The following is a 14,692-nucleotide window of genomic DNA, read 5'->3' on the forward strand; positions in this document are numbered from 1 at the left end:
AGAAAAGTGACATATTATGTCAAAGCTTTACTGACAATTATTGAATGAATATCTGAGGACAAGTCATGCATCATATCAGAATCATGTCAAACGTGTTAAAGCTTCTGTAATCTACACACACAATATCCTGTGATTTATCTCTCCTGTTACCTGTCTTTTTCTTGCCCTTCTGTCCTGGGACAGTCTCTGTGAACTCATGGGCTTTGCTCATAAGCATGGCCAGCGTTGCATTGTGGGCTCTGAAGAGATCGACTACCTCGTGGAGAGCCACATCTGTTATCAGGTCACAACTGACCACCAGGATGTCCGTCTGAGAGGGGAGATTAGAAAGAGAAAGACAATGATTAAGACTGACTCTAAAAAGCATGTTCAAGGTGCTGCGTAATATTCAGATGTGTCAAAACATCCAGAACTAGCTGGATACGCTGTAAAGAGGTTTCTGGCTCATATTCTGTTTTGGAACTAAAACTGCCTACCTGTTGTGATTTTAAAAACATTTCCAACTTCACTCCTGCACACACACATTAAAGTCTAAAAAAAGAGAAATGCGTGAAACATTGTTTTCATGGTGTTTACAAAGTGAGGTCTGCTTACTCACGACAGTCGAGCACCCAGACTATACAATAATGAAAGTGGCGACATTGTTCCACATAAACAGCCCAGGACACGAGAGCTTGGATTAAACTATTTATCAATATTCAGTACAGTAACTAGCTCATGGTAGAATTTTAAAATAAACATATGAAGGATGGAAAGTGAAGGAAGGACTGTTCTTGGTCAATACTGAGATATTCCAACTTTAGCATCATATGTATATAAGCCAAACAATAGATAAAATGATGACAGGAAGAAATGAAACCTTCTTGGTTTATTCTTGTTTTGTTTAAGAATGTGTCTGTTTCTCTTCAGGTGATCAGTAAGCTTTATTCTAAAATGTTAGAATGAGAGTTTCCTTATATATATATATGGCTACAGGTAGAGTAAGATTATAACTGAGTGGAAACAAAATGTTAAACTCAAAATAGTGTGGAGCGCCGATAGCCAAGCGTTTATGACATTTACAGAGGCAGTGGTCATCAGTGCAGCGGCCGTTGGTTTGAATCTGACCTCAGCCCTTTGCTGCATGTCTCACATGATGCTCCCAACATTTCCTGTCTCTCTTCAGGCAAATGGACCAAAAAATATATTTTAAAATGAAAATAGTGACAATACTGAAGAGTTAAGAGTCAAACACAGGTTACAGAAGTATCAGAAAAACAAGCATAAAGGACGTTTTTAGATGTTTAACAGCTGTCGGCCGTCTAGCTGAAGAGAACTTCATAGAAATAAAGGCATCAAACAAGAACATAAATTGAACAACCCATATTTAGCTTAATTTGTAGAACAGCTGCAAATATTTATTTTTTGTACTTGTACTCTCTTAAATATTGCATGACAACCACAAACGGTAAATAAAATAATAACTCTTTATACCAAATAATTTCCCTTAATTGTAGAGATGTCTTTCATTATGACATACAAATACAAACTCACCTATTGAATAAGTTCTGGACAGAAGTCAAGAGAAACACAAAATCTTATCATGATGTGGGAGGAAACAGCAAACCTGTGTTTGATATCTGTATATAAAATCTTCATCCTCTCCAGGACTTGTAAGCATCAGGCCAAGAAACTGTGACAGCGATATGTAAAGGTACAAGACCAGCTTAGCAAAAAAAAAGGAGATACTTGGGAACCAAACCAGTTGCTGAACCAGTAGATGTTGTTGAGACTTGGGATGTTCTGCTGTTGTAGAATTGGATGGAGAAGGTGAGTAATGTTAGCTTATTGCTAATTGGATGTTTTTTTTTTAATGCTAAACTGTTGTAATTAAACTGCCTAGCTGTTTTAATCTCTATTACTATCTATCTACGAGCCTTCTACTACTACTACTGCTAGCAACTTATACCATCACTACAGCTTACTACTACTTTACTACCGAGTCAGCCAGTTATTTTTTTCTTGTTGCTGCGTTGATTGCTATCTCACTGCAAACAAACACCTACAGGGTTTCGATTGGAAGTGAGCTGAGACCACATCATATGGGCAATCTCGGCTCACTTGCTTTGTTACACATCGGAGTGCAATTGCAGTGTTCACATACTGTATGTACAATCAACAAGGGCCAAAGGGGGAAACACGTCCTGATTCTGATCAAGTTCTCCAAACGATCCAGGTGTGAAAGCATCCTAAAATTGAACTATTTTCAGCATCTCAGCTATGTAATAATATACAAACCTTTAAAGTGAATAACAATACACAGCCTGTGAATTCCATTGAAGTATCACTTACACTTACTCCAACAACAGGGAGCACAAAGCCTACATCAGTTATTTTAACTAGCCTGTGCTGATGTTACATGTCTGCATGTGTGTATGTGTGTTTATATGCGAGTACATCCACATTTGTGTGTGTCTATGTGTGTGCGGTATCCATCTGTCTGTCCAGTGATCAAGGCTGTCAGCAAGGGCACTAATCCCACCATTAGCACCGGCTGCCTAAATGACAGCAACATCTTTACTCTGTCTTTTAAGGAGAGGAAGAAGAGAATGGAAGAGGAGGGTGAAGGGGGTATAAATATAGCATGAAAACTTTAAAAGGAAAGAATTAACAAACACTCTCAAAAGTTAAGGAAATTCAGAAAAAGCAAAGATGGATGTAGACTGAAGTGAAAAGGGTTGAAGGAAGGCAACCCTGGACTAAACTCTATCTCTCTGTCTCTCTCGCTGATTTTTATTTGCATTTCCGTGGATCTGTGTGGATGTATAATGTGTTTGTATTAAATCTTTTACTGCAATCTTTTACCCCATACTTTGAATGATGGAGACCCGTTTTTGGATGATCTGGAGAGTACAGTAAATCTTCAGATGGTAAGGAAAAAGTAAAAATCGTTGTTTGTTTGTCAGTGCCTGACAGATGTGTAGATTGTGGCTGCTGTGGTGGTTTAATCTGCACACACTGGGCCGTCAATGTGTGTGTGCCTTCTGTATTGTAAATGGGCATGTTTAGTATGGTTATAAGGTCACCATAATGTAGACTTAATGAGTGAGATAGATGGAAGGATGGATCGAGCCCTATCATACAGTAAATGTTAATCCACGTCTAGAAGACAGATAGTTTAAGGATGTGGTTAATCTTTTATGTTGCAAATGAGAATTATGATCAATGAGAAGAAAAAACCAACAACAATAAATTAGAAGATCAGTCGACGACGGGAATAAATCTGACTAATCCTGTTCGATAATGTAAGTCCTTTGTCGGGGAAAGGTCTAAGAAGGCGGTAAAGTACTTGGTGATTAATGGGAACTTTTGTTTAATGTTGAAGAGCTCAGTAAAGTTTTCTTTGTGTGTGTGTGTAGAGAGTGCTGGTATCCGTCGGGGTCAGGGATTATGTAGTTGACCTCGAGGTAACTCCCAACATAACCTGGTCTGGACCTGGCGACGGGAAGCTGCCACGGCAGAGCTGGAGTTGTCTGCAGGAGATCTACTGACACTGAGACTCTAAGACCTTTCAACTCTCTCCTCCCTCTGACACACACACACACACACAGGCAAAATTTAGCGTCTGCACAAACCACACACACAGTCACACACACAGACGGGCGACAGCAGAGTGGAGTCAGCTGGAGAGACAGAGACACTTTAGCCTTTCAACAGCCAGAATCTCTGGACAGGTCAGGACCACACACACAGCCACACACTGGGGTGGCTGACAGAACTACTGCTTACACAATCCAGTTCCACTTTCTTTGAATACATGGTGATGGTGGCTTTTTTGTTTTAAGCTCGCCTGATGACGGTTGTTCATTATAATCAAATAATGCTCCAGGTCTGTTGTCTCACCATTTATGGTTAAAGAGTATTTAAGAGTGCATTCTGTAATCTTTAATATTATTTGTCAGAGTTCATATTTTATAATAATATTGTAAAATAGACTCCAAATAGTAATATTGTCTCTCTACTAACACATGTAGAAATCCATGACAAATTGCTTCCTCATTAAGTCCAATCTCTTCTTAGTCATTTGTTTAATGCCCATCAAGCTCAAAACTGCTTAGACAAGGGGAAAAATGATCTGATGGTTTATATTTGAATGGGAACTGGTATCGAGTATTAATGTGAGTCAGTTTTACCATGCTGTACCAATGGATCTGATACATATTGGTTTTTCATGTCTCTAGCAGATTCCAAACAAATGCATTTTAACCATATCAGATCATTTTTAAGTTTGATTGGCTTGTTATAAAACAGCTTTACTCCTTGATAAGGAAACGTTTTATCCCCACCTTTAAAGTTGCTTGTTTGAAAATACAGTATATGACTAGGTAGCTTAGTGCTAAGTGCACGAGACCCATATACAGAGGTTACGGTCCTCCAAGGGCGCGGCCCGGGTTCAAATCTGACATGTGGCTCCTTTCCCGCATGTCATTACCCACTCTCTCTCTCCCCCCGAATTCTGACTCTGTCCTATCTCTAAATAAAGGCACAAAAAAAGCCCGACAATAAACCTTTAAAAACAAAATAAGAGATATGACTGATTGAGATATGACTGTTAGAAAAAGACTACCATTTATAATTCACCATAAAGCACACAAATGGTATTGTTATTAAGTTCTTCATAATATAAAAATGAAAAGTGTTGCATTGCACATGAATAGGGAGAAAATGGAGGGGGCTTAAGCGGGGAAAGACGGGGCTCGGCTCCATCTTTCATTCTTCTCTCTCTCTTCACCTTTTGTCCCGAGTCTTACCAGCAGACTAACAAATGTAGACAAAAGGTAAACCTGGTGAATCAGCAACTCCAATGTATATATGTATTTCCTTAAGCCTGCATACACTCAGGTGGTGAAGCCTGTATGATAATAAAAACGTCAAAGAGGCTTAACGCAAACAAAGCAAAAAGTGCATGCTAAGAAGTCCTTTCACTAGTTTGGCTCATTGTGAAAGACCTGAGCAACAATCACTCATATCCCTCCACGTTTGTGTAACTTCTCTTGTTTGAAGAGCGAACAAAATAAAATATGCTGCTTGTAATCTCTCCTTTCAATAATCAGGAGGATTGACCCTCTCTGCTCACACAGAGTGCACAGTGATTCCTGTAAGTATTTTGTTTGATGGTTACACCAAATCCCATCCTGGGAGTGTGTTTGTGTAAAGGGATGAGTGAGTGAGTGTGTGTGTCTATACTGTACTCATGCATCAATTTGACAGTTTGAGTGATCTCTGTGCTGGGACTTGGCAGGCCACGGTTACAGTTCTTCACTCATCACCCTCCAGTGGGTGAATGTGTGTAACTCAATGCTTCTAATCTAGCTGGCTGCTCAAAGGATTAGGGACCAGACTATTCTCAATGGGAGCATGATGCAGCTAGTCCTGTTGAAGTGTGTGTGTGTGTGTGTGTGTGTGTGTGTGTGTGTGTGTGTGTGTGTGTGTGTGTGGTTTTACTATGCATCTTTTGAAAAAAAAAAAAAAAATCTCGGGCAGAGAGAATAAGAAGAATCGTGCAAAGACTGATTCAAATAACGGAAAAGAAAACATTTAACTCACTTGTCAAAACTAATTCTGCATTTAGAGTCTCTGATAAAAACTGCTTTGAAAAGCAACGCTGGCAGGATTTACAGTGAAGAATGTTACGAGCTGCAGTGGCAGGACACTTATGTCTTCAAAATGTGCGTTTGATGTGGCGCACTCTAAAGAGAGACTTCTCTAGAAGCACAATTTAAACTGAGAATATTGGGAGTGTATTTCCTTGGGAATTGTCTGATTTATTTTGTTGCTCTTTGGATGGTCATATAATTCAAAATACAACTTTGAACTAGTTGATGTTAAATGATATTGAAGTAAACATGCAGGACATGTTTGAAACCTCTGCAGTTAAATTAACATATTCAAATAAAAACTCCTCCACTATTTTCTTGGCCTTGTACAAAACTGGTGTATCGTCTGTTCTTTAGTATTTTTTAAAATGTACTCAGAATCAAAGAGAATTTAAATGGTCATACAAATCTATCAATATTTCTCTGCACTCCTCTAAACTGCAGAGAAACCAAAGATTGGGCAGTAATTATAATTAAAGTATGAAACTCTCAACCTGAAGAAACCCTCTGCAATCATTGATAATCCAACATTAAACATGAGCAATAGTTTGTGGAATACATCAACAGCCCTAAATTACACAAAACCTTATACAAACATGTCTTCGTGGTCTCAGGGGGTCAGTCAGAGCCATGGCATATACAGAGGGACGACATATACCCCTACATACCCAAACAAATGTTGCACAGATGTGCAGGATGAGAATAAATGGTGCAGTGGGTGAACTGGCAGCACGGGGAGTTTGAGTCCTAACCATGACCTCATGTGTTTAGACAGAACAGGATGAAGGGAGGGGTGGAGGGATCAGCGAGGGGGTCTGTAAAATTGGGCTTTGGGGTCATGTATAACATGGAAGTTTGTGTTAATGTGAGCACCTGAATGTGTTTGTGTGTATTTTAAAAAGGTGAAATGAGGCACTTCAGTAGCCTTGACCATTCATGGGAGGGAGAGGCATGGATCAGTGGTCACCCATCATTACACACAACGCCCGCCTTGACATCCCCCTCAGTCTTTGTCCTTTTGATACTCTACTCCAACCTCACAGCATGTTTTTCTACTAAAGAATTAAACAGGAACACAGCCCTCTTATTCAAAACAGAAAATCTATTGGTATTTTATAATGTATAATAAATTGTTGAGCAATGCTCAATTATGCAGCATCCTTTATTAAAACTGAACTATTTTATCTTGATCTCATTAAGGTCGTTATTAAATAACAACTCTGGAACACTACAACATTTCGGAGAACCTGCAAACTGTCAATTTATTAGCAACAGTCTGGTTTCTGTTAGAGCTTTGAAACACCACAAACAGAAAACAACATGGCCGGTCAGAGTGACCTGCACTCACACAATGGGTGAATAGCAAAAACATGTAAAGAATTGTCAGTAGACTGGCTTCACAGGTTTTATGTGCCTTTGCAGGTAACAAAGCTTGCTTAAATTTGCCCAGGTGAATTCAGCAGTATAAAATACAACCAGCCAATAAGGATGAGACTTTATTTGTTGGCTTGTGGCTAAAAGTGTGTATGTAACTGATTCAATTTGAGTTTTCTGTTTTTGTATTATTTACTAGTTATCTGAAAAAAACACGCGGAACATATGAGAATATATTCTGATCTGTTTGTATGAAAAGTTTCCAGTCAGTTGTAATGAAGTGAGTTTTATTCCAAGAAAATAATTCTGACTGTATTCAAATGACAGTGATGAGAAGTGAACAATTCATTTGTGTTCCAGTTTCTAAACTCAATTTAACTGTTTATTTCTAAATGTATTTGCAATTGATGCTCTGTTGTAGAAAACTTATATTTGACTGGCACATTATTAGCTATACCACAAACCAGTTTAAGATTAATCCCACCTTGAGTCTACAGAGATTAAACACACACACACCTTGATCTTCTGATGAATGTGTCTGAGAGCGTCTGCTGTCCCCATGTCTCCGTCCTCCTGGATACACACCACGTCCAGTTTCATCTTCACATCCAACTTCATTTTAGGGTCTGTGGTCATCATCTTCTGGACCTCTTTAGTGGTGATCACTATCACCTCTGAAAACACAGTTCACAGAACACAGATATTAGATATAATTTACAGTAGACAGCAGTAAAGGGTCAATATAGTTTTTAAGTCCTTAACGGAGAATAATTTCCTTGTTTTGTAATCGAGCTACTCTATGTGTGATGGCTTTTTAAAGCATTATTCCTCAACTGAAAGTCACATCAATCAGCACACCTTCTGAAGCAACAAAAACATTACATTGCGAACCAAACTCAAATCTCCGCATCCTTTTGTTTGTCTAATAGAAAGACAAATATTTAGGAAAGTTGAGACATTTCTTAAAGTTTCCGACGTCTGTTTTCACAACAACAAAAAGTTCTAAAAATAATAACTTTTCCTCTCATGAATGAGAGAAGTCAACAGAACACATTCATTGAATCTAAATGTGTATTACTGTCTGCTAACATAGAGTAAATATCATTTTCTGCACAGAAGAAACACGCTGAGTTCCGAAAGGCACTCCGAAGATGTCCATATAACAAAGCTTGATCCCTCAACTTGAATCTCTTTAATCAGGTTGGGACCACTGCGCTGCTTTTTATAAAGTTGGTAATAACATTACAAGACCATTTTATGAATGTAGAAACATTGCAGAGTCCCTCTACTTTAATTAGCCTTGTCTACATAAAATGTTTTTTTTTTCTACAGGGCATTTGTTCACTCTAGCTGTGTCAGCCCAGTAAAACCAAATTGCAGGGCTTTGGCTAGCTGGCTGCACACAGTAAACTGCTGGCCACACAGGATGATTATGTCTAGCTAGTTTTATTTAAGCTAGCGAGGACCAGAAGGCTTTTATAACAAAAAGCTCTGTTAACTGGCAAGAACAGCACACTGCAACAAATCCCTTTATAAGCCCAGAGTTTCTGGACCGACTGCAAGCTGCAGCATGAGAGGCAAAAACCTAGACTGTAAATCCAGACAGGAAATGCACACCTGACAATGGCTGATGATGTGATGACAAGCTGGGCGAAATACGACTGGAAAAAGAAACACAGTTGTAAACTCGGAGCATTTTAGGCAGTGAAAGGAGCAACACGATGTCGCTTAGGCAACATGGTTGTGTATTTGCCTGTTTTCTGGGTAACATCGTGACTAAAACTGAGTCAGAAAAAGTCTTAAAGTATTAAAATATGGACTTTGTTGTTCAACAGTGTCAAAGAAGATGCATGACATTAGTAAAGGCAGGAACAGGAAAGGGGACCTCCAACATTTTATTTTGCTATTTATCCATCACAACAGATAAGTACTTGTCGGTAGAACTACAGCTGGTAGTCGCTTGGCTGTTCTTTGGTTTCAAAAGCCAACATGAATATGCAACACAACTTATTCGTAAGTCACACCAAATATAAACATTGCAGTAAATGGTCAATGGACTTGAGCTTGTATAGCGATTTTTCTCATCTTCAGACTACTCAAAGGGCCTTTACGCTACAGGACACACCTATCTATTCACACACTGATGGTAGAGGTTACAAGTGACCATCAGAAGTAACTTATCCCAGTGTTTCCCCTGAAGGTCAAGTAAGGCTTTTTGTGCCTTTATTGTAGGGATAGGATAGTGGATAGAGTCGGAAATCAGGGAAAGAAGTCATTTAAGGACACCTTTCCGATAGAAAAGGACAGCTGTCATTAAAAGTAACGCATGAACACCAAGATTCCTTCGAGCGTTTGTGTCGTCGTGTCGCCACCCCCCCCCCCGACCCTGTAAACCTAGGGGAAACACTGTATCCCATTCATGCACTTCGCCGCTGAAGCAGCGGGAGCAACTTGTGGTTAAATGTCTTGCCCAAGGGCACATCGGACATGTGGCTGCAAGAGCAGGGGATCGGACCCCCGACCTTCCGGGTGAGATAACCGACTCTACCAACTTAGCCACAGCCGCACCTCATGTCCAATGTCCAAAGAACATTAAAACTTATTTACATGTTTTAATGTTCTTTGGACATTCTTCTCTTCCATTGTGTCATGTATCATCATAGGGATGGAAAAATGTGACACATTCTTTCTTAATTTAAGTATTACTATACAATAGGGATGTTTAGAATAAAAAACCAGTAAAGCGCTTGGGTTTGAGATCATCTGCTATCCGCATAAACGTTATCATGATGAAGTTAGCACACTTTTTAGCTCCAGATCTTCCACGTGGGCCACATAAAGTTACACTCCAAGAGAAGGCTATGATTTTTGCTTCTATATATTTTATGTGGAAACCAACCAAGAATGCCAGAGCTCCCCTGTAACACTTTCCACCCCTAACACTGACACACAGCATGGAAGAGAGCTTACAACTCCCATGAGGCCAATATCACCAAACTCAATGACAGTAAAGCTCATTCAAGGAAATATAACATGATGAGAAGAGGCTGACTTTTATCTTGCAAATCATCTGAAAAAATAAAAATCTGCATACATTCAATAATATTGAAAAATAAAGAGCCTGAGGGAGGAAGAATTAGACTGTATTTGGAACCACCTGCTACATATATGTTGTATGTACTTAAAAGCTGCAACACATTTTCAGTATGAAACTGTTACATGATTTCTTTCACAATATTCTAGGTCAGGATTAAACAGTTTCTTGTTTAAAAAGCTCAAGTAAACATTAATAGAGAAGTTACAACATTATTTTTTGGTGATTTCAGAGATATGGACATTTACCTTAAGATGACCCACACCTATTCTACAGAACCAGATTCACAAGTTGTTGTTTTTTTGCATCGCTTTACTAGAAATGTAATGCTAGCTGAAACTAGTATACCCGTTAATGGTTTTCCTTTGGACACTTGTGTTATCATCGCTTCAATGAAACGTGTATGCTGTCCTAAAATTCTTGCTGACTGGGTGAAGTTTCATTGGACTTCAATATCCTATAGGACTTCAAAAATGATCTTGTGTCTCGTGTATCATTTCAGTTTTACAGTAGCTTTGATTTTGTGCAAACTTCATAACATCTGCTAAATTTGGGCCAAATAATTACATTCTTCAGCTATAATGGGCATGTTTAGATGGTCCAGAAATGATGGTAACAAAGTATGACCTTTAATGTAGATTATAATAAAGAATTGTAGTTCTCAGAAAATGAAGCCAGTGGTGGTGGTAGAAGTTATTGAGGCAGGTGTAGCAGTAATAGTGGTATAGCATTTCATAATAGCATAATAATAACGTCAATGAAAAGTTTGAGATTTCACCTTCAAAGCCCACCCTCTCCAGCAGGTTCAGTGGGTACCACATGAGGGGCTTGTTACCAACAGGCAGCATTGGCTTGGGGGTGTTGTATGTCAGATCAGTCATACGAGAACCTCCACCAGCTGCCATTAACACAGCCTGGAGCTCCATGATGTCTCACGGGGATGGCTAAGAGAAAGGAAAACAGAAGGATAAACAGACAGTTACATTCATATGAACAAACATACCACAGCACTGATTAACACATGCTTATGTGTACATGCTGTAGGTGAATATAAATGACATTTGACATGGTTTTTTTTTTTCAAACAAAAAAAGGACCAATACTAGTTTGAACTTTGAGTATCAACCTCTTTTAATTGGTGCAATCATTTCCTCGACAGTAACATGGAAGACAATTAGCACATTTTATACACATATTAGTCATACACTTCTTAAGTTTGCCACTTAGATGAGTTAATCTAAGTGTGTTCCCCTTTTCTAAAAAAGCAAGTGGTCTTTCTCTGCCATAAGGAGCTTATTTTCCTTTTCCCCCCTCTTCTTTAATTTGTTTCTTTCTTGTTTTGCTTTCTTTTACACCTTCTTGAGTATGTGTTCTTGTTAGCTTTATTGTTTTTGCTTGGACTACATTAATAATATGTCTGTGTGTTACATGTTTCTCTTTAGGAGGGCCCCTCTGGGTTTATTTGGCTCCTCCAGCACATTTCTTTCAAAATGTATAGCTTGTTAATTAACTAATCGTTATGTACTGTCTGTTTTTCCATTGATCTATTATGTTTATGTTTTTTTTTGTGCAATAAATAAATAAAAAAAAGAAAAAAAAAAGTGGTCCTTTAACCCATTTTAACACACAGTGCATACTGTACATACTGCATTGAGCAGGTAGGACGAACAGACTCACATCAACCAATCAATTAATATTTATTTGTATATATATATATATATATATATATATTTACTTATTTGACAATTCACAACAAATTTTATCTCAAGACACTTCACCAAAAGAGCAGGTCTCCGTACTCTTTGTTATATTTGAGTTTAAACAGGACCATTTGTGTGAATATGGCACACAGGCCTTCATCATTACTTTGTAGTTTAAATAAAACAGGTCAGATTATCACAGCTCCTTTGGTTTCTCTCAGGTAATGTTAAATATACCTGATGTGAGCAAGGCTCGCTGTCTACTAAATACACAACACGTTACTGAAACGAAGGTAATATTGTCATGCTGTCACGCTTAATAGTCGAAATATACGAGTTGAATGTACCTGTCAGTTCTCCTTGTTGATCTGAGGCCACTTCAGATGACAGAGACGATACACATGTACTGTTGTTAGCACCTGGCTAACTATTAGCACTGAGCAGGAAACGATACCGCTATTTCAAAAACTGCTCACAAGCTGCCGGATGCGTCCAAACCTTCTCAGATAAGCGGTGGTATCAGACGTGAAATAACTTGTTTTAAAGTGTTAATGAAGTTTGTGTTAAACGAGCTAATAACTAGCATCGTATGATGACACTTGCTGGCCTACAGTGAAATACGTCCGTGTAGAAATCTACTTCCTCCATCAATTGGTTCCTACGGAGAGAAGATGAGAAAAAAAAAAGAAACAACAATTATCCAACTAAATCTGTACGGGAACTGAACACCTTTGTGTAATTCTTCTTTCTTTCCACTGGGAGGTATCTTAAAACACAAAATGCATATTTAATTATATTGTTAATGATTTAATGTAAAAAAGAACGTAGGACAAGTACGGTAAGTAATTTAGTCAAATTAGTTTTTTTTTCTACTAATAATGTTATAACATAATTATTACCTTTTGATTGTATAAGAAATTCCAAGGGGTTACACACACACACACACACACACACACACACACACACACACACACACACACACACACACACACACACACACACTTACACAAAGTGGTGTGAGCCTATTAGCAGCCAGCAGCCACCCAGCTACTCCTCCAGTCCAGACTTCAAGCATGAAAACTCCCAATTCACAGAGCTGAGACGTAACAGCAAATTGAGCTTGGGGAATGTGGCTTTGGTTTTGTTTGCTCTGGCCAGGAGATGAGCTTCACTGCTCGTTGCTGTTTGCTCTAAACCAGAAGAGCGAGAGAAAGGAGGGAAGAAGAGGAGAGGGGAAAAAAAGAGAGAAAGAGAAAAAACAAGGTTGTCTGTTGTTGCCTAAATGCCAGAATAATGAAATAACTACGATAACAATGGAGGAGTATAAGCTGGGGGATAACATGTTGGAGGAAGAAGTGAGAGGAAGTGAAAATAGGTAAGATAGACAGGCTCCTGGAAGAAGAGGTCATTAAGTAATGAGGAGAAGAGAGAAAAGGTGCTAAAACAGATCTGAAGAGGAGGGGAAACAGCTGGGGAAAGAGAAGAAGAAAAAAGAAGATGCAGTCATGGAGGCAGTGATTTGGACCAACATAAGCAGAATAGGGATTTCTTATGAGATGTTACAAAATGTGGAAAAGCTTCACCTTTCCTTCCCATGTTGATCATTTCTGTCATGAGTTAAGTCACTCTTAGTCACTCAATCTGAATGGTGATGAGGCAAGTCAACAAAATGATCATAGGAAAATGTTACATACAACAGATGGATACTTTTTCTGAATGCAACAGGTTTGAGGTTTGACAGGTTTGACTCCCAGCCATGTCACTGTGATCCTGTATGTGTGTTGTTATGGAGGAAGTTGCATATAAAGTTATTTTATATGTGAAAAGATGCCCCTCCCAAAATGTTATTCCTGCCTATGCCACTGCTCCAGGGCAAATCTTAAGATAAGATGGCTTTTATACAACTAATCGTGTAAATCTTGACTATAATAAATACATTTTTTTTTAAAGTTTTGTAAAGCAGTTTGTCTATCGCCATAAACTTGAATTTGGAAGAGACACATTCATTTAATGTAAAACTGAATACAAGCCACATGTTTAATACAGATACTGAAATGAAGATAATTTCCCATATGACTTTAACAGTGTGGCTTTTTAAACCAGCTGGTCTGCAAAGTTATTCTTGATGGTGTTTTAAAATTGTAAACAGCAAAGTAAAAGTAAAAAATAAATATGGAATGATCTATATAAGTACTAAAATGGACAAACAAATAAAGTAAATGTCTAAATTTCAAACACATTTCTAAGAGATTTCAGTTTGCAACATCCTCAAGTTGAAATTGCTCTTTTAGGTTTTCCTTTTTCTCCTTTTTACTGCTCAATTTTACAAGGTGTTGTCAATGTGCAGGTGGCATCCCACTCTTCATAAAAAGGGCATCTGGCAAAAAAGAGACGCAGCAATAAAAGTGAACCAAACCTCTGACACCCAAAGATTACTACCTGATCACAGAGTGCTGGTGTGTGCAAGACATTCAACATAACTAAACTGAGCCTCAGCTAACGGTTGTCACTGAAAGCACACGGGACAAGAAGGAAACAAGTCAGTGAGAAATAAAAAAAAGTTGATGAAAGTGTCTTTAAAATATGGCAGAAAGCTGCCATATGCCCTTTTCCTAAGAAAGACACTTTTGCTTCAGCTTGTTCTTCATGTGGGTTGCCATTTCCAAAAAGATAATAAGTGCACATGTGATAGACAGGAGCAGACATTTATCATACTTCCACGTCTCCCTTTTCTGTGGGAAATTAGATAATAAGAGGAAAACAAAGCTGAGAACGAGTTTAAGAGTCTTCACAGCCAATTGAAAATCCACTGATCCTTTGTACCTAGCGTGCCCCCAAAGCTCGGCTAATTTGTCAAATAAAGACATCTGTCTAAGCGATGTGTGGGG

General features: G+C 38.5%; 1 protein-coding gene across 1 annotated transcript in view; it reads right to left on the reverse strand.

Annotated features, from left to right (window-relative positions):
- Positions 1-12,438, reverse strand: part of eif2b3 (eukaryotic translation initiation factor 2B, subunit 3 gamma) — a 32,242-nt gene extending 19,804 nt beyond the window's left edge. Inside the window, exons 1-4 of the mRNA XM_061044656.1 lie at positions 12,152-12,438; positions 10,883-11,048; positions 7,527-7,684; positions 151-310 (exon numbers count right to left, since the gene is read on the reverse strand). Of these exons, the coding sequence (XP_060900639.1) occupies positions 151-310; positions 7,527-7,684; positions 10,883-11,030 (466 nt within the window). The 5' untranslated portion in view covers positions 11,031-11,048; positions 12,152-12,438. The remainder of the gene's footprint in view (positions 1-150; positions 311-7,526; positions 7,685-10,882; positions 11,049-12,151) is intronic.
- Between the last annotated feature and the right edge of the window lie 2,254 nt (positions 12,439-14,692).

Source organism: Labrus mixtus, chromosome 8 (genome assembly GCF_963584025.1).
Source record: "Labrus mixtus chromosome 8, fLabMix1.1, whole genome shotgun sequence".
NCBI lineage: Eukaryota > Metazoa > Chordata > Actinopteri > Labriformes > Labridae > Labrus > Labrus mixtus.